We start from the raw sequence: 21461 nt of genomic DNA, 5'->3' as shown, positions 1-21461 counted from the left end.
CTCTCTCTCTCTCTCTCGGGGGGGGGGGGTGGTGGTGCAGGTCCCACACCCACAGAGATTTACTGGGTTCCTGAAGATCTAAACTCTGCTCCTCACACTTCCACAGCAGGATCTTTAACCACTGAACCATTTTACCAGCCCACACCTGACCATCTATACAGGCTTACCAGCTAAGGTTCTGCTAGCTTCACTAAATGGGTTCATCTCTTAGTACTGAGAATCAGAATTAAGGTTTGGCCTCTGTGTCCCTGAGGCTCCAGCACACCTTGGGAAAAGCCATAATTCTGGATCCATCCATTCTTATCTCTGGGTTCTGTAACAGCTGAGGCCTCTGCTGGCAAAGCACAGTGGGTTTGTTGGAGAGGGAGGAAGACCATTTGGATTGGAAGACTTTCTTTATGTCTGGCAAATATGTCCACCGGTAGGTTGGCCAGAAACAGACCTATCTCTCTAAGGCAAGGGTATTTCAGGACTCAGCCCAAAGTGGGTACTATTTAGTCCAAATTTTTGCCATCAATAGGACACACAAATTCATCGAAAGGTTTGTGAGGCTCCCTGTGGGAGGCATTGGTCCCAGGTAAAGAGACATTGCCAGAGATGAGGGATCTTATGTAAAATGCCCTTGGCAGTAGCTTGGGGAGAGAGAAGGGGTGATTAAGAGGTTTGTATTAACCTAAATTCTATCTGAATGGACTTGAAAATAAAATTACCCCAAATTCTGAGAAGCACTAAGCAACCAAAGGCGGTACAGACAGGTTTTGCGTTCGCCATCTTTCCTGCAGAGACGTGGACAGAAGGTGGAAGAGTGTATTGCCACAAGACAGAGCAGACCACTATTGTTGACATTGGAGACATTGATGGACAGCACCTAGATAGACAGTTGCCCTCAGAATCTGATCAATAACCCTTAAAAAGAAAAGCAATACACAGTTTAAAAGTCACGGAGGTCAGAATGGAATATAAGAAACCACTTTAAGATTAATACACATCTACACTTCATAATCATATAAACTTCCCAGGGCAGAGGATGGGGATTCTGGGCAAATTCAAATCGGCCCAGAGCCTTTATTCCAGGACATGAAGCTGGGCTGCAGCAGTGTACACAAGTGGATGTAAAGTCAATGGGATTACATCTTCCTAATTATTTTCGGCATGAGCTTTGCGGCACATACACAAAATGAGATCAGCCGGGACTTGCTTCTCGAACAAATCACTCAGATTTAAACATTGCTCACATAAACAAAGAGGGGAGGGGAGGGGAGGAGAGGGAGGGGGGAGGGAGGCTCAGGCTGGGAAAAGACAGAGAAGGGCTTCTTCAATCACAGTTGCAAGGAACAAAAACCTGGAGGGGGAAAAGAGTTGTTGGACCGCCACCAAATCTCCCCCACTGGAGACAAGAGCCCATCTGCTGAGCTAGGCTACTTCGCTTTAACTACCATTCAGCCCACGTCTCCGCAGAGATCGGTCTGCGGAGCTGGCAGATGGACCCCTGCTTCCCCGAGTCGCTGTGTTATTTGTTTAATAAATTTAATTAATATCCATACTGCATTGGACTGCTCCCAGAAAAGGGGCCAGAGTGCTCCCTTTGCCCCAATAGCTGCCTGATGAGTGATTTCCCAGAATAAAAGCAGATAATGGTGCCTCGGGGCCACTGAAAAATTGAAAGTACCCAGTGCTTCCATCACTTTGCATGGATTATTATTTTTTTTTTTGCTCTGCCCTAATATATTTTTTATGTGCAATTCCCAAAATGGCAGTCTTTCTTTACTTTTGGGTCAGTTAGATTTGTTACAATGTTTTCAGAAGAAGCTAGTCGGATACTCACATTCAACACTTTCACGAGGGCCAGAAGATCCCCTTGCCATTTTGAAGACATCGCGAAGCTTCCTGGTCACATTGGACTTCTAATTCCTTCCCAAGCTATCAGGATGTGGACGGGGCTGCTCAAACACAGAGGATATGAAGGAGGGTCTCAGGTGAAACCGATGGCAGCAGCTTACTGTTAAAAACTGACTTGTTCACAAGCAACAAGTATGAGTGAAAGCCACGCTCTCAAAGCCCTGTTGCCCACCGGGCTATAGAAGAACTCAGAAAACACAAAAGGCTAGATTTTAAAGAGTTGGAGGAGGGGTGCAAAGAACTATTTATTACACCGTAGATTGCTATGTGTGTGCACGGTGTTCATTCAGTATCTGGGTTATAAATGAATGCTTAATAATAGCTAACATTAGCTTTCATTGCATGCCAAGTTCCATGGCATGTTTTTAATCTGTTGGCTTGTTTATTGTGACAGGGCCTTGCTGTACAGCACAAGATGACCTCCTCTTGCTTTAGTCTCCTAAGTAAAGGGATGATCAGAGTGAGCCACCCAGCCTAGTCTGTGATATGTCTTTACATGGGTACATATTCTTCCCCATAAGTACACTATTATGATCTTAAAAATAAGGAACCTTGGAATCAGAAGGGTTAAGCAATGTGCCAAGGTTGACTAGACTAGCCTGATGGAAACTGAATTCAAATCCTGCTCATCTGACTCCCGTGTATGCTATCATCCCCTCTGTTCCTTTCTTTAGTGTATCACCTTATCCCAGGGTCTAGCTACAATGACAGTGAGATCCTCTTGGCCTCTTCATGTACGGCAATAATACAAAACATACAGCAGTAGCTGAAGGTTACAGAGACTAGCCCAGGATGTCAATTTGATGACCTCACCATTTTGAAACCATTGAACTTGCTTGGTCATCTTTTTCAGATTTGTTGGGCCTCATTTCTGTAGGATTTTCTTTTGCAAGCATCATTTTCAATATTTTTCTAATAATGTGCACTGTAATTATTTAAGTCCCCATGTGCCCCTCCTCATTCAGAGAGCAACAATTAATCCAGGCAAGTATACTTAACCATAAATGCTATTAAAGGGCAAATAATTGCTCCCCACAGTTGTCTGCCTTCTCCCTCAAGGACCTCATTCTCCTTCAAGACAACATGAAATTATAATTCCTAAAACAATCCAAAAAATATTCTGGTGGTTTCTAGCCTGCAAACATTACAAAGGACACTATGGGGGCATTCTGAGATCCTCCTCTCTCCATGCCCCTCTCCCTTTCCTATTAAGTGCTGGTCAGATGTGTTGGGTTATCATTACATCATTAAATAAAAACTAGTTGTTTTTGTAAATGCAATACATGGTTCCTAAAATTTTGAAATTTAAAATTCAGTTTTTGCAAGAAAGGAAGTGTCCAGAGCTCAGATGGGGATCTCTGGCTCGAGGCCTCTCAGGAAACTGAAGCAGACTTAGCAAGGAGCTGAAGGTTTGTCTAAAGACTCAAGTTGGGAAGCTCCACTTTGGAGGTCACTGTCAAGTGACCACTGGCAAGATCTGGTTTCTCTGGAGCTGTTACACTGGAGGCCTCTGTTCTTTGCCAGAGGAGCTTCTTGCCAGGGAAGCTCACAGTGTAGCAGTTGGCTTCCCTTGGACAGAAAGAGGAGGAGGGAGTCCAAGACAGAAGCCATAGTTTTCATGTCATCTCAGAGTAAGAGCTATCGCCTTCTCCACATTGTTTGCCGAGAGCAAGCCACTGGTCCAGCCTGCACTCAAAGCAAAGCGTCTTTAAACAGATGTTAGTATCAGGAGGCTCATCTTGAAAGGCAATTAACTTCAGAAAACACACAATGGCACATTTTGTTTCTGAAGGGAGGGGTGGAAGAGAGAGAAAGTCAAACGAACAGATACAAAATAATTCTCATTCCCTGTTATCTCTGTTTTAAAGTTACATGAACACATTCAGTGTGGCAAATGGCTCCATTCATTCAACTATTTATAGGATCCACATAGACCAATGCTACACACACACACACACACACACACACACACACACACACACACACACACAAAATAACTCTAAATAACAGTTATTTATGTAATAATAATAATAACTAGATAGATAACTAAATTGTATTGGAAGATTTCACCAAGGCTAGGCCCAAGCTCCTCTGCCTCAAGTGGAGACATGTGGAGAATAAAGATTAAGACAGCCATTGTTCTTTTCTAATTAAAACAACTTCAGCATTTGCTGTTGGAGACTATTTTAGGAACATTTTTGCAGGTTGGAGCAGTGATGAGCAAATTCACTTGCCTGCAGATATAACATGCATTGTCTAATATCAGCTTTACTAATGAGAGTTGAGCTATTTTGGTCTTCACGTGCCTTCTTCTTTTGTCTTATATTTCAATAAGTCAGAATTTGGGAGAGGAGGGCTATTCAAACCCAATACACTTCAACCAGGACCACTGATGACAGACAATGGCACAAATTGGCTACCTCTCTCCTGATGCTCAGAATATGCGTCAGCACTGTCTTAGTTTGCTTTCTATTTCTATGGTAAACACCATGACCAAAAGCAACTTGGGGGCAAAGGGCTTATCTCATCTTACAGCTTACAGTCCATCATGAAAGGAGTCGGGGCAAGAATTCAAGGAAGGAACCTGGGAGCAGGGACTGAAGCAGAGGCCAAGGAGGAGGCTGCTTACAGCATGTTCTTGAAGCTTTCTTATCCCTCCCAGGACCACCTGCCTAAGGAGAGTACCACCCACAGTGGTCTGGGCCCTCCTACATCAAGCACTAAATCACCCCCACAGACTTGCCTACAGGTCAACATTATGAAGGCATTTTCTCAGTTGAGGCTCTCTCTTCCCAGATAGCCCTTGCTTGTATCAAGCTGACAAAAACTAACCAGCATGGGCCCCTCACTTCAATTTTAGTTTCCCTGAGGAAAAGGAAGAGGAGGAGAGAGAGGGAAAATAAAAGCATTTCTACTAACAGGACATGTAGCCAACAGGAATTTAGAAAACCCAGAGTTCTCTGGACTCATCTAAACCTGATGAAACTTTTCCTCCAGTCACGGCGTCATTAGCTCGAAAGCAGCCCAATCTAGCTGTGACTCAACCCAGGAGGACATGAGCAGAGTGAAGCTAGGTCATGGCGAAATGGGGCCCATCTTTGCGCAACTAAACCTTATAAAGGTTTCTCGTCATGCATGACAACCTTAAGTGGTGCCAAAGACATAAAGTGTGGTAGAGGGAAAGAGGAGGAAGAATTGCTTGGTCCGGGTGATCTCTCTGGAGAGGTGACAGGAAGGTGAGATGTTCAGGAAGAGAAAGTTCTAGACCTGTGAACGCAAGAGAGGACCCGTTCTCGATAGAGAGCCAGGTGTTTCCTGGTGAGAGGGACAGTTTGGCATGCCAGAGGGATCTGAAGAAGGCAACAGCTGGAACACAGCGTGAGGTGGGGAGAGTAACCTAAAGAGATCACTCTGCTCCCCTGCAGAAAACGGAGAGCACTGGACGGCAGGTGTGATCTATTCCAAGGGAACCTCCCTCAGGTGTGGTGACGGCCTTCCTGGTTAAGTCACTGTCCATGGAGACAGAAGTCAGAGGCAAGAACAACTGAGTGAGGAAAGGCCAAGTGGGACTGGCTGGGGCTGCAAGAATAAGGGGGAGGGAAGCGGGGAAGCAGAGAGACACACACAACTTCTGTGTGTCTGGATTAAGACCCTGGGAAGCAGCAGACTCAGTGTGACCTCTCCATCACTTTGTGAAAGTGGCTTCTCAACTTCTTAGAGAAAAATTCTTTATAGCCTAGTCTCTACTTTTTTGTTTTTCATTCTGTCAGACACAGATGAAACTGCCCACTCATAGTAAGTTGGGTAGGGAATGAACTATGGTTCCCAAAAGGAGGCCCAAGAAACTACAGCATATAGAGAGGACCAAGCAAAGGTCTTGGTGATCGTCTCCTACCATCTGGCTATGTAAGAACGGTGTGACTCAGAACAGCTAGCCAGTTGACATTAAACAGCTAGTTAACGACAAAATCAAGGCGAGAGTAGCCTGGTTCAAAGGCAGTTCTGCCAGCTGATACAGATGTGAGTGAAGCGGTGTGACAAGCAGACAGAGAGATGACGTGCATCAACAGCCGTTTTAGTATTTTCTCTCCCTCCTTCCCCCAGTCCCTGGGAAAAGATGCATGGCAGTCTAATGCAAACCGAAGAATACATTTTTGTATGAATTCTTTCAAGAGAGCCCGATAGAGATGGAGGGAGAGACAAAGGGAGACGGGGTGGGAAGGCCAACAAGGGGGGGGGATTTTAAACTCAAATTATGTTGCTGAAAATAAACAAACTTGGACTCAAAATAACCTTTAATTCAGTTCAAATAATACCACTATTTAGTTCATAGTGGCACTGCTTTACTAAGCCATAAATAACAATGAAATCTGTATTAAAATGTAAATATTTCCATTTTCTAAGTCTACAGATCTCATCGCATAAGCCTCTCCACTGCATTCTAGAAATCCAATCCCAGCTCCTTTTCAACATAAAAAAAAAAAATGTACAGACTATGAATTCAGAAAGAGGTAACAGGTGAAAAGAGAAATGTAAAACATCATATTTTAGCCCTAATGTTCCTATTTCAAATGACATTTCAATACCAGAGGCTTCCTGCTCCTCAATCTACCAACGTTTACCTTTAACTCTCCTTTACAAAGCCATTTTGACACAAATTCAGAAAGAAATCTATGTAAAATATTTCTTTCAAATTGGGACTCATCTCACAGGAACGTGTTAGACTACATTCTGGTTCCCAGGAAGACACAGCTTTGAAGGCTTTCATACAGACTTCTATCTCCAAGCTTTATAAATACCTTTGCTTATGTCAGAAGGCCAATTTTACATGAGCTATAAATGGCTTTCACACATATTCACACAGAGAAAACAATCTGGCTTGAAAACTACCCACTTTTTCCTAAAATTATGGATACCCTGTGCTAGTTGAAGATGTCAGTCTGTGAGCTTTAAAGCCAGGATTAATTTTGGTTGCTTTAAGATAGCCATCAAAATGCTTTCCCCCACCCCACCCTCCAGCCCCCCACCCCCGCACTGTCCCAGGAGGCATGCCATGGATAGCTACCAAAATACTTCCCCACCTCACCCCCTGGGAGACATGCCATGGATAGCCATCAAAACGATTCCCTACCACCATCCCCCACAAAGGCATGCCATGGATAGCCACCAAAATGTCCCCTGCCCCAAGGCATGCCATGGCGAACTGTGATTAGAGGGCAAATTTGGGAAGTCTGTTCTGTCCTACTGTGTGGGTCCTGGGAACTGAACTCAAGATTTGGAGATTGAAAGCATGTGCCTTTCCCTGCTGAGCTGTCTCACTGGTCCATGTGCTTTTTTTTTTAGCAGTAAGGTAGTTCCTGGGGCCTGGGGCCCTTGCAAATGTGATACTTGGAAAGACTAGTTACTCTTCTGACTTGATTTCACATCTCATATCCAAAACGACTAGCTCAATTTGGGTAAGACTTTCCCTAAACACTCATTGCTCCCCTCACTGTAAAATGTAACATGACTGTTCAGAAGACTGCGTGGTACAGAAATTAAGTTTACAGAGGCTTTGTCCACTAAGCAAGATAAAAACATTTATTGCCAATATTAGGAGATAAAAGTCAAATCAGCCTCCCTGTGAGCCAGTGAGTCAGTCTATAATCCCCGACAAGACACTTCTAGAATAATTTGCAAAAAGACTTAGCATAGCCTGCTCCAAAGGAGCTGAAGGAACATCCCACTGGGTATCTGTAATCCACCAGTGAGTTTCTGAGAGCAAATGGATAATTTTCTTGTCAACAGAAAGACCCAACTTAACTCTTCCATTCAGTTTGCTATTTAAGTGACACCTCGCAGTTTAGGTAATAAACCTTAATCAGTTACAACACAAGAAAACCCTTGGCATTGCATTATGTCTCAAGTAAAGGTGGGCAGTCACCATCTCTACCTCCTCAAATCACCTCTGGACTTAGATGTGGGGACTTTGTCCACAGACAAGGGCTGGCAGGCTGGGCAGAAGAGGGAAGGGAAAAGATGAAGAGCCCAAGCCTGACACTTCACTATTGTCTTTCTCCAGTGCATCTAATTTTTCTACAAAGAAAGCGAAGGAACTTTTAAAAAAATTTTAGCATAATGTTCTACTGCTATGGGAACCCCCATGAAAATAAAAGCCCATGATCATATTGAGTGTGTGTGTGTGTGTGTGTGTGTGTGTGTGTGTGTGTGTGTGTGCGCACGCGCGCATGTGCATATGGAGGTCAGAGGACATACATGAATTGGTTTATTTCCACTGTTTGAGTCTATGAACTCAAGTAGTCAGCTTTGGTACAAAGCACTTTTATCCACAGAGCCATCTCTCCAGCTCACCATGATCATCTTTAGAATAAAAAAAAAAAATCATCATGACTAACGCCAAGTAAGTGAGTATTGCTTTTATAGAAATCCCCCTCACTTCTATATTGCCAACCATATACTCTATTAGTTCACCTGTCGACACTTCTTCCAGCTCTACCTTCACAGCCCACACCAACCCCTGGACTCAACTAGCGGGCTCCCATTGACGGGCTCCAAGGTGATACTCTGAGGACATTGTTCAACATCAGCCAATCATGGGCTTCCCTAGAGGGCCACTACCACCTCCTTAGTCCTCCACAAACACAAGCAGGTGCAACTCAGCCAGGGCTATGTAGCATCCCACCCTCCCAGCCTCCACCATACTGATTAGCTAATAGGTTGATCACCTGCCCAGTAGCACACAAGTGAAAAAGGAAGCCCAGAAATGGTGGACCCAGGCTGGGGAGTTGGCTCAGTAGATAAAGTGCTTGCCATGAAAACATGAAGACCAAGTTCAGAACTCCAGAACCCACATAAAAATAAGAGGTAGCAACCATTTGTAAAACCAGCACTAAAGACAGAGAACCAAGGGATCTCTGGAGCAAGACCAGCCCACATTGGCAAGCTCAGGGCCCAGCAAGAGACCCTGCATCAACAGACAGTTGTGTCTTCCTCAATTACTCCCCACCAGCAAATCAGAATCCAAAGATCTCAGACCTAGGTGGTGTCCATACCAAGAGGCACATGCTAGTACTTTCTAGGTCACACACCTGCTGCAGTCAACATGAACAGAGGAAAGGTTGTTTGGGGTCAGTTTTGGAGAACTTAGTCGATGGGCCCTATGACCCTTGGGCCTGTGGTGAGGTGGTACAGCCTGGCATATGGGTAAGCCAATCTGCTGCCTCAACTGGGAACCAAAAACAAAGAGAAAGCAACCGCCATCTGCCTGTTCCCTTAAAAGAGTTCTGAAACTTCCACTAGGCCTCACCTTGGAATTTTCTGCCACCTCCTAATAGTGCCATCCTGAGGGCCGAACCTTTAATACACAAGCTTTTGAGGGATATTTCAGATATAAACTATAGCAATGTTCAAACCTCAGGAAAACCCTTAGACCTAAACTAAATATTAGAGATATTTGGGTTGGTGCAAAGAAGAGCCTAGACTTCCCAAAGCCTGGGCTTGCTACAGCTTCTCAGGTTCTAAAGAGTAACTTATTATCCACTGCACACGTGTCTTAGGGTTTCTATTACTGTGAAGGGACATCATGACCACAACAACTTTTATAAAAGAAAACATTTAATTGTGGTTGCTTGCTTACAGTTCAGAGGCTCAATCCATTATCGTAGAGGGACATGGCCATGTGCAGGCAGACATGGTGCTGGAGAGGTAAATGAGAATCTTATGTAGGCAACAGGAAGTGGTCTCAGACACTGAGTGTTATCTTGAGCATATATATATGAGACCTCAAAGCCCGCCTCCACAGTGACACACTTTCTCCAACAAGACCACACCTACTCCAACAAGGTCACACCTCCAAATAATACCACTCCCTTTAGGGGCTATTTTCTTTCAAACCACCACATACATGTGTGTGTGTGTGGTATGCCTGTGTGAGTCTACATGTTTCCATGTATGTTGATGTCAGGTGTCTTATTCAGTCCCTCACCATTTTGTTTACTGAGGCAGAGTCCAGCTAGTTAGCTTGTTCTAGGGATCCTCTGTCTAGTTTCCCAACTTCTGGGATAAAAGGTAACCACCACATCTATGCACAGCTTGGTGCTAGGATGTAGATTACACTCCTCACTGTACACAGCAAGCTGTGTATCCATTAAGCCATCTCCCCAGCCCTGTATTAGCCATTTTACTAAGATTTATTTATATGCCCCAATTGCAACATTGTTGAATCTTCAAAGAATTCCTAGCAAGTGTCAACTTACCAAAATATTATAAGTTCATCATTAACTATGATAACCTAGGAATATATATACACAAATACACACACACATATATATATATATATATATATATATATATATATATATATATAATCACATATATACCTTTAATAAGTTTTGAAAAGGTGTCTACCTGAAGCTTGGGTCCAGATTACTTTTTCAACTGGAAAAAGCAGCCAAATTAGTAAATTTGTGTGTGTGTGTGTGTGTGTGTGTGTGTGTGAGAGAGAGAGAGAGAGAGAGAGAGAGAGAGAGAGAGAGAGAGAGAGAGCATATGTAGAGGAAATGGTTGTTAAATCCTGTTTTAGGATTTAAAAAAACAAGTGTTGGAAGGAGCCCAGTGGGTCAGTCAGCATAGCATGCCATACTCAGGTCAAGAAATACCATAGCCTGAAAAGCACTCTTTTAAAAAGATTTATTTATTTTTATTTTCTGCATATGGGTATTTTTGCCTGCGTGTATGTCTGTGTACCATTTACATGCCTAGTACCAGTGGAGGCCAGGAGAGGGCATTGGATTCCCTGGAACCGGAGTCACAGATGGTTGTGAGCCACTCTGTGGGTGCTAGGAACTGAACCCAGGTCCTCTGGAAGAGCAGCCAGCACTCTTAACCACTGAACCATCTCTCCAGTCCCCTGAACAGCTTTTCAGTTTATAAGCACAACTGTTTTATTTACAAGAAACCTCATCCAGCCTAAGACAACAGGCCGTGCCATGACTTACTACCAAGAGAAGACAGAATCCCAACCAACATCAAGTTCTAGATTTCCTCAAGCCATTTCTGCTGAAGAGAGACAGTGTCATTGATAGTCACAAACGTGAGCAGAACGGAAGGAACAGTAACCTAAAGGTACCTAGCCTGTCAGCCCTAGAAAGCAGGCTAGGTGTGCTAAAGAGCCGACCGATGTGCAACAGACCTTCCCTCAGCCCGCGAAGAGACCCGTGGGAGCTCACTTTGCTATGAAGAAGGTTTTAAAGATATGACTTTCACTGAAGCACCAACTGAATGGAATCATATCGGTATAATCCTCACATATTTCTGCCAGCTGGGATCCTGGATGCTGAGATGTAACTGCCTCTCCATGGGCCTCCAAATCTCAGTCTGTTTCCCACGGGTCACGGCCCAGGCATCAGATGGAGGCACTATGTGGTCACTACCCTCACAAATCGCTCCAAACCACCTACTCCCAGGGAAAAGGCTACCGCTCCCATTTGCAATCTCCCAAGCCACCCTGTCCCTCTGCATGGAAGGATCAATAGAGAGCCAGATGAATTGTTTACTTAATTGTGCTGTGCAAGCTGAATAATTGCACGCCTTCCAGGAGGGCTTTGTAACCAATGAGATGGCGTCGGATCTGCCAAAACCTTTACCTTGAAGCCAACAGCCATTCTACAGACGCTACTATCACAAATAACGGCAGCCCTGGCTATTATTTCTAGAGTAGGCAAAACCATGGCAGGGACATCAAAAACCATGTCTTTCAAAAAACAGAAAAAAAAAAAAAAAAAACCCTCCACAAAGCAGTCCCTGTTGACAGCTGTGATTCCCGTATTTCCCAGGATGGACCCTTTAAAGTCATGAATCCTGATTTTATTCATTCACATCAAAACAGCCTGCATCCAGCAAGTCTCAGGGTGAGCAAAGTCGGCACCTTCAATACAAAGATCACTTTTTAAAATGTACTTTTTTAATCAGTATATCCTGTGTTAGATACATTGCAACATATTTTAACCGAGTGTTTCTCTGTGTTTTCCGACTCCCATGCCCCAACCCCGTCATCTCTGTTCCTACTCCATGGTCCTTCTCCCAGATCTTCCTCTTTCGTGTCCCTGTGTCCTTTGCTCACTCCCCTTCCTTCCTCATCATCTCATATTACCCTGTCTCGGTCTCCTTTCTACATTTTTAGAGTTGACCCACATTTCAAAATAAGCGATCCATAATAAACAAAAAGCCAGTCATTAGCAATTTTTAAAATACCTAGTAACATGCACACCGACTAGAAAGAGAAAAATCACTTACTTGCCAAAGTGTCCTTAAGGAGGACGAAACTAATTTATACTAGCCCAGAAACCACGGAGATGTGAGGAGTGAAAACAGGAAAATCCTCAGGGCAGCAACAGCTAACCCCACGGCACTGAGTCACTAAAGAGAACAGAGCCAAGCGAGAGATGCCTACGCTACTGTTTTCCCAGTGCTCTTCGGAAAACTTGCTTGTAGCATTAAAACAGACCCACCTCTGGTAAACTGTAGTGCTTCCGACTGACTTTGTTGCCCTTGGAGGTCAGAAGAGGGACTCAAGTCCCCTGGAACTGGAGTTACAGGTAGTCGTGAGCCACCTGAGGTGGGTGCTGGGAACAGAACCTGAGTCCTCTGTAAGCACTCTTACCTGCACAGCATCTCTGCAGCCCCTACTTGGTCGTTTTAACGTAACGTGCTGCTCCCGTGGCCCCCTTGCAGGGGATCTTCATTAATAACAAGGTGTCTCTCTGAGATCCAGCCACACTCCAACAGAGTTTCAGCTTCTCTAACTGGCTATTTCTTCTCAGGTGCCATGACCACTGAGGGTGGAGTCTGATCTGTGTAACTGTCTAGCAATACTGAGCCTTTGGGAGAGCAGGACCTGGCAGAGCCGACAAGGTGAAGAGAACACTTTCATGCAAACATCCTTGAAAACTCGGGAGGCTGAAAGCACAGCATAGCTGCCTCTGTGCTGACATTTTAAGGGAGTTTGAGTGTTGATGAAGTGCTGCTCTAGACTTCAGAGAGTTACCCCCTTTTTTTCAGTGTTAGGCTGTTCCAAAGAAGTACTGCCTGGCACATAGCCTTGGATGCATTTAGGACTGGAAAAGAGATCCTGTATTGAAGTCTGAGGAGAAGGCACGGAGGTCCACGCACACAGTTGGGGAAGGTACCTCAAAGAATCTTCCCTACCAGAACATGACAGAATACCCCAAAAGGAGAGAATACATGTTTCCAACACACTACATCCATGTTTTCCATCCCTCCCAGCTCCAGCTAACTTGATGGGATCCATGTTCTAGTATTGGTTTTGTCATGACTTCAATTTACCCTTTTCCTGTTCATCTCATCTATAAAATGAGGGCTCAGCCCTAAAGTCCTTTTAACCTTTATCCTTCTCTGAGTCAAAGACAAAATGTCTCTCATACATTGAATTATATGTCTCATCTGTGATGATAAAACTCCACTTATTTCCCACAATTATTTACTATGAAATTTGTAGGGGGCGTAGGAGGTGTGGTGTATGTGTGTAGTATGTATGCGGTGTGTGTGTGTGCATGGTTTATGTATGTGGTATGATGTATTGTGGTGTGGTCGGAGTCTGGGGTGTGTGTGTGTGTGTATGTTTTAAAATCCCATATTTGTCCAGCAAATCCCTTTTCTACTGAAGTGAGCGGTTTGCTACTTAAGAATCCATTCCAAACACAATGACGTGGAGAACTCCAATTCACCCAAGTGGAAAAACATCTCAAGAGGAAGACTGCAAAATCTGTCACCTCCCTTTTATGACATTATATTGATTAGAGATAGGGTTAAAGCCAACCCAGATTCATCCAGAGGGAGAAGAATAGATTGGATTCAGGAACTCTTGGATTCCCCCCACAAAGTGAATCCAAAGAAAAATTATCCATGGGAGATCTTTCCAGAGTATCCTGCCATGTGGGACTTGGTTTCTGCTGCGTGCAACATAAACACTCTGCCCATCAGCAGCAGAATGTGACAGAAGACACAACAGATGGTGGAGAACCCAGCATTTAGGACCTTTTCATCACTCATATCTTACGTGTAACTGGCACTAATTGGAAAGTGTGTTGGTATCGAGGTAATAGGATGTAAGGAGGAAAGAATCCAAGCTGAGACTGCCTTGGTTCAAGCATTGCTAGTTCTTTAACTGGGCATTTTCAACATAAATAGCTGTTGAGTCTCATTTACCAAATCAGAAGGAAAGTGATAATATCTGCCCCACGTTACAAAATTATTTTGAATTTTAAATTGGGTAACTCAATTATTAGCAATCTTCACTTTCTACTGTGTTCCAGACTACAAAAATGGCCATATAAGTAGAAACTGTGAAACTATTGTAATAATTAATGGGAAATACTATAATTATTCATTGGCTTTTAAGAGAAAGATCAAAACATTAAAATATTCCTTAATCTTAAATATATAGAAAAGTAAAAAATTAGAACTAATATTTACTTGTTTAATATTACAAGCATTGTGGATAGAATGCTTGAGTCAGTTGTAAACATTTTTTTAATCTAGCTTGGAGAGTAATTGCCTTCTTCCGCTCATATAACTTACAACATGGAGCAAGGCACCTGTCTTCCATGCCTTACAGGTTGTCACAGACCTAAGTTTTTGCCGTACCCTTTCAAAGTCATGAGATAGCTCCAAAATTCCTTTAATGTGAAGAATGTTGTCAAAGTTGCTTTCAGCTGGAACAGTCTTATTCTTTCATTACAACCATTTTCTTCACTGGGGTCAATAAATCTGCCTTGACCACACTTAGGACTATAAATCTTATGACTATAAGAGCTCCCAAAAGGCAGTAGTGTCAATATTCCCATGACCTGTAATTTCTTCTAGGTTGTGTGATTTTTCCCGGGGAGTCATGAACAAACATATGATCACCAAAACCAAAGTAAAAATTCCACCGAAGTGGAGCTTAGTGACTCAGAGAGTTTATTAAAGTTAATTATAGGATTATGGCTGAGGGGTTACTTACGGGAGCATGGGTGACTCAAAGGCAGCTGAATCATTAAAAAAAACCCACCCACCATGGCTGACAGCTCACGGGAACTGCATCCCTGGAGCTCCCTACATGACTTTCAGGCATCTCAGCTCATTGGAGTCTCTTCTCTCTCCAGCAATTGTTGCTGCTTCTATAACATGGTGGTGGTACTGCTGGTAGTGGTGGCGTGGTGTGGTGGTGATGGTAGGGTCTTGTAACTTTTCTAAGTTTCAGGTACTTCCTAAGACTTGTGTTTATTTCCTGAATCTTCTAAATATTGTTTATCTCTTGAGGCTTAAGGAAGTTCCCTCCAGGGTGGAATGTTTCAGATTGGAGGTAACCACTCCACAACATTCTAGAACTCCATTTATGTTCAGTTATTACTTCATTTCAGCATCTCCTCTTTTCTTTCTTCATTTATTTATTTATTTATTTATTTATTTATTTATTTATTTATTTATTTATGCTTTAAGTTAGGAGCAAAGCATGATGTTCATTTCCTTTTTGTACTTTCTTCCCCTCTCCTCCTGCTCTTCCCTCCTCCCCCCAATGACCTTATTCAGTTTTCCATGTCTATCCCTGGGAAGCAAAGAGGGGCACATTTTGCTCTCTGTTTATCAACTGAAAACAAATGCATAATGACTATTTTCAAAGACTGTGGAGAAAGTGACCATTCAGTCACTGAATACAATATGTATTTCCTATTTACTTAGTTGTTTGTGGCCTGAAGAGCTAGTAGTGGCATTTTCATGGTTGACACTCATGGTAACTGAAAGTTAAGATGTATTTAAAATTAAGATGTAGGAGGTCTGTTTCATTTAACTGAAATTTGTGCACATCAGAACTCTGCAAAGTAAGAACTGTCCATATAAAAACTATACCAAGTTTAATTAATATCACAGTTGCTGTTAAGGAGGGAAAGCCTGGAACTCATTCCTGCTGATTAATAAGGAGATTCAGTTGAACTCACAAATGTACTGGACTCCAGGAGTTCTCTTCTTTGTTCTTGCAAAACCCATCAGCTGAACTCAACTGTCAGCAGACAGGAAGGACGGACGTGCATTTTAACTGTGGCGTGCAGTGCATAGCCAAACCCCAAGTTCATCTAAAGTGAGGAGAGATGAAGTCCAAGCTAAGTAGGTCTCATGATTACTCCTTATTTCCAAGGCCAGAAAGAAAATATTCCAGTGATGCTTTCCACAAACGTGGTTGGCGGCTTCTCCACGTTCCCTTCTTTCTTAGAATTTCCATTTCTGGCTGGTTATGCTGGCATCCAGAACAAAATGGCTAGTTCTCCTCACGGCTAGTTCTATCCAGTGATCTAGAAACACTGGGCCTGGGGAGAAACTCCTAGGAGCCCACTCGGCTGGGATGAACAGCAGGTTGTCCTTCCTACTTTCTGCCTGGAAGGTGGCCAACGCACGAGAAAGAGGCACCTCGGAGAACGGCAGTTAGGCATGGAGACTGGGAAGTAAATCTAGATATAAGTCTGCTCTGGCTTTACGGAGATCTAATACCAGTTCTGCCTCTCGCCACTTCTTTATGGATATTTCTGCTACTCTTTTCACCTTTCTTATCAGCATCTGATGCCATTTTTAGCTGATAAAATGGATACTCTTAGTCAATGCGCGCTTTCAATGGCCCAGGCAGAGGTGACTGATTTTTTTTACCTTCTCTCTTTCATCCTTCTGTACAATGAAGACCCTAATGAGGCACAAAACACATGGGCAAACTACCATGGTGTGGACACAGATATAAAGTCCTAATGCAGATTCAGGCCATCAGAACTCAAGCCCGGGCCTGGCTTGTGAATTATTTTAGAAGAATAAAAATATAAGAGAAAGAAAAGGACAGTGCTGGTTCACAGCAAGTACTTCTTTCTTTACAAATCAGAAAGGTGGGCAATGAAAGCCCTAAAATGTAATTCAGTAATTCTAAGTATTCTGGGAGGGCTAAAGAAGCCCGGCTCAGTGCTCACCACAGCTAAAAGTGGGCATTTGCTAAGACAGTATTTGAGGTGAGAGCCCCCACAGCATCTAAACACCCCCATTCTGTGAAGGGTGAGAAGAGGAGCTAGGTCATCCCCCTTCAAGCAGAAAAGAAGGCGGAGACACTGCTGATGTGGAAATCTCAGAAGCACTGTTTTGTAGAGGGGCATGGCACTCTGATCTGCATGACTCTACGCACAATTAGGACCAATGAATGCCCAAGGCGAAATTAAACTACACTCCAACACAACGAGACGGAAAAGCTTCGCTTTGGAGACTCAGGACCTCCTTAATCTGGAATGCACTAGTTTAGGAAGTGGTGAGCTCCCTGGCTTGGTGGAGGGCTATACTGGCCTCGAAGTCTATTCTGAAAGCATCACAATAGCTTGAAGTCCTTGAGGAACTGGACTGATTTGGTTCTAGAGCACTTAGGGCAGGGGGCAGCTCTTCAATGGGTGGGAGACTGATACAGGCCACCCTTTCAAGTCTAACTTTCCATGAGCACCAGCTTCTCTGCTTAGGAATGACACTTCCCCCATTTTTAGGTACTTCAGCTAAGTTTTTGTATCTGTGTATAGGTATGCATGAAGCAGTTATTATGAATGATCTGAGTACTCAACAAATGCTTTCTGAGAAAAACGAGAATGCTCATATTAGCCAGAACTCTTTTAACCATAGGAAGAAGAGATGAGTTAGGATAATTTGAAGGAAGAAGTAAGAACCTTGATGATAGAGTTAATCTGACTTTGGGCATGGATGTTCAGGCAGCATGGTCAGGAATCTTAATGCATTCCTTATTTCAATATTCTCTGAGCAACCTGCAGCGTTTTGGACTGTCCTGTTCTCTGGTGCTGGGGACTGAACTCAGGGCCTCAGGCATTCTAGACGAGTGCTCTTCCCCTGAGCCATATTCCCACACCCCAACTCCAGATGTAGACCATTGCCACATGGAAGCAAGATGGCCTTTAGTAGCCCCATACACTTCATCCTCTGGCTTAGCAATTCCCATGCTCTCAAGAATCCTTTGTCTCCAAAGTATTATGATTAACATAGACTGTCTTAACCTCAGACACAGGTCCACTGCTCATTAATGACTGCGAACCCTGAAAGGCCAGCCTTGGGCCACATGAACTAAGAATGTGGGGTGTCTATAGGGAAAAGAGGACTTCTGTCATCAGAAGGATGAGGTCCACTATGATGTCAACATTAAACAGGGTATATTTTTAATAGCACGTTATAGAAATCCTGGGATACTCTAATTCTCAAATAGGGAATTGGAAACGCCATGTGCTACAAAGCTATGGAAAAAAATAAAGTGCTTTTGATGCAAAGCCTTGATCTAAAATCCTCCAGCAAAAAAATCTTGTCATGTTTATCTTTTCCCTGATTCTTCCTCCTCCTCCTCTCCTCCTGAAATCTCTATTCACTGCCTCATCAGACAGAGTCACAGCAAATTAAGAGAGAAGCAGAACATATGTATTAAAGTAGATGAAGGCCCAGCGTGCAAAGAAAAATTCTTCATTAATAGCAGAAAAAAAATCTTTCCCTATATTTAATATTTAGGTGACATATTTCTATTCCAGGAGAAGTAAACATTACAGTCATGAATAGCAAATAGAAACACAAACTCCATTTATTTGTAAAATCAACTCATTTTCTTTTCATATCAATGCAAAAAATGACCCAATGCCATGTGTTCCATTTGCCGTGATTCTAAGACAGCAAAGCTATACAATTTCTAGATCATTAACTTGTCTCCCCATCTTCCCATGTCTTATATAGTTCTGCTAGGTAAGCGTTCATTCGTTCACTTTGACAATGCCACCCTTTATACGTTTGGTATTTCACTTGCTCGATTACTCCACACAAAGCTACAGCAGCCAGCGAGAGGGTGGGGCGGGTGAGAAAGAAGAGGGTCCACCCCTCAGTTTCTCTAAATGAGCAAGACCCCAAGGCTACGCTTCCAGTGGTTTCCAACAAAAGGTGAAGGGCTGTCTTACGCAGTCTCAAGTTTGAAAGAGGTGTGCCTACCCCCTCATTTTACCTCACGGGTGCCAGGCTGAATGCCACAGTGCTTAGCATAGCACACCCGTGCAGTCAAGCAGTGCGCCAGCTCTGTGAGGAAAGGTTAGCAGAGCACAGTGTTCCTGTGGTCCTGTTGGAGTCTTGGAAGGGTCTCCAGAGGCAAATGGGAGCAATGGGGGGGTGGGGTTGGGGGGTTGGGTTGTCATTGTAAACCAGTTATATAAAGGACTGAAAAGAAATACAAAAATGAGACCTGAAAAAAGTAATCCACCATTATTGCCGTGACACAGCGAGAGACACCCTGCCGTTAAAGTGACTCTGCAATCATTACTTCCTGAATCTGCCACTGTCACTTGGTTTACTTACCTTATCCAGGGAGATTTTTTTGTTTGTTTGTTTTGGGCCAGTCTAATTTATTCAAATGATTGCATGGTAATGAGGTCATTTTGAAGGGAAAAAAATTTTTTTTTAATTCTCAACTTCTGAGACAACTGTGGAGTTCACACTCAATGTTCTCATCTGTGTGACTTTGAATAGGAAGCCACCAGCAATCCTTTAAGTCTCTGTCTGTCTGTCTGTCTATCTATCTCTCAGAATCTTTTTTTCTCTTAGTCACACTCCATCTTCTCCCTCCACTCCAATTTAACTCCTGACCTAGAAACTACTGCTCTTCCTGTTAACAAGGAGCCAACATTCCCTGAGGGCAGAGGGGCACTGTCAGCATCACCAAAGCACAGCACCGCATGCATGCTACAGTTCCATCCCAAGGACGTCTGTGACTGGGGTTGTTCCTGCAAGTGGATCATTTAACTGGAGACTCTGTTTTTCCAGAAGGAAAGCACACATGCGTCAATGCATCATATCTGTTCATTTCATTACGACCGGAAGTAAAGCTGAAGCGCTGGGTGCAGGGAATTGTGGAGACATCTACGTTAACAGAAACGAGACCCATTTTTCAAAAGATGAGAAACAGTGTGGAGAGAGCAAGCTTCTCTTGCTGGAAATCCCCTCCCACATCTGGATCTGCTTCCAGCCCTGTGTTAGAAAAATGACACTGTCTGCACAGCAGGCAGCCACCAGCTGCAGACAGAATGGTGTCCAGGAAGCCAGATGATCCAGTTCAGAGCTTTCCAGCATTGCTCGGGTCACGAACCTCTGAAATGCCTTTTGAATATACACAACCCAGGCAAACCACCCAAGGGCCCCTGAATAGTTCTAGATTGGGTTTGGGGGCAGGGGTGTTTGTTTGTTTTGTAACTCAATTTTCCTACTTCCTAAGTAAACCTGATATGACCAGCCAGTTTTCACAACTAGAATTTTCCTTTCTTCGGGTTACTGAACTCCCTCTGCTCTGAGAACTGACAGTAGTCAATTCCTAATGGAGCAGTGAGGATGAACAGTGGCCCTCGGGACAGAGGGGGCGGTGACAGCGTGGTTAGAGACGCAAACTGACCAAGACTCAGACCCTGAAGCCTCACCTGGCTTCAGCCAGGATGGGTCCACACTGTTAGTCTTCCTCATGCATTCATCTGATGGGGAAAGACCCCCTGAGAGGCAAGGTAACTTGACAAATACTGCCCTTCGTAGAGTCAGAATCTATTTCTCCTTCCATCACAGCCTTAGCCAGATACAATTTTATGGGTGACTCTGAAAATATAAATACCATTTGCAACAGGGATTCCATAGAAAGACACTTCATGAATCTGAATCCAAGATGGTAAAGCACATCTCTGTCCCCTGTCCCAGCAACTTCCCCTGGTTGATGCAAAGGCTGAATTGTCATTTCTTCCCTGAATGTCCTCTCCTCCACCCACCCCCAAACCCACAGTAGCTACCAGGTTGAGATAAAGGAAACTAACCATCCCAGCAGTTGGGGGGCAGGGGATCTCCACTGGCGCCTTCTCCCCGCCCCAGCAGCACTACCCAGGCCAGCATTTGGGAAAGGAAAAGAACCTCCAGGGTTCACAAGAGGCCTGGCTGCCCCAGCAAGTGTCCAGATGAGCAGTTTACACATGAAGAACAGCTACTGTGTAAGCTGCATCAGACTGCATGTTTGAATTGCTTTGAGACGTTAGCTATGGGGCGTCAGACTTAGGTTAGCTGGCGGGGGGGATTAATAATGATTACTAGGGAGTGAGCTAGTCTGGTAGAGCCAGCATTTGTGGAGTTAGCCTTGGACATGATTAAGGAAGACCTTGTCCTCAGCCTCATGGCTATATTCTGTTTGTCCGGCTTTCACATCTCCCTCCTCAACCTCCATTCAGCAGTCCGAACACTAGCAACTGTTGGGGCAGCGTAAGGAGCCCAACGCCCCGATCTTCTGAGCAAACACAGACCCATTCGGTAAAGAAAGCACGAGGCTACGGAGCTGGCACAATGGAAAACTTAACTCAGAGTAGACCTTCTCTGAAAGCAAACCCCACTTAAGAACAGCTTACATTACAACAACGTGTGTCTTAGACTCAAATTCATCGGACTCCCTCTTCCACACCAGCCAGCCCAACAACGGGCTGGTCTTCAGG

General features: G+C 43.9%; 1 protein-coding gene across 7 annotated transcripts in view; it reads right to left on the bottom strand.

Annotated features, from left to right (window-relative positions):
- LOC102905556 (uncharacterized) overlaps nucleotides 1–21461 on the bottom strand; it is a 206603-nt gene that overhangs the window by 114934 nt on the left and 70208 nt on the right. Inside the window, exon 2 of one of the 7 annotated variants that reach the window (XM_042275851.2) lies at nucleotides 1826–1940. The exons of 5 other annotated variants lie outside the window; for them this stretch is intronic. In XM_042275851.2, coding sequence (XP_042131785.1) covers nucleotides 1826–1827 — 2 coding nt within the window. In that variant the 5' untranslated portion in view covers nucleotides 1828–1940. Of the gene's footprint in view, nucleotides 1–1825; nucleotides 1941–15896; nucleotides 16168–21461 lie in introns of those variants that run through there. One more of the 7 variants, XM_076570226.1, reaches the window with a different exon arrangement.

Source organism: Peromyscus maniculatus, chromosome 4 (genome assembly GCF_049852395.1).
Source record: "Peromyscus maniculatus bairdii isolate BWxNUB_F1_BW_parent chromosome 4, HU_Pman_BW_mat_3.1, whole genome shotgun sequence".
Lineage (NCBI taxonomy): Eukaryota > Metazoa > Chordata > Mammalia > Rodentia > Cricetidae > Peromyscus > Peromyscus maniculatus.
This window is presented reverse-complemented; position numbering and strand designations above follow the sequence as displayed.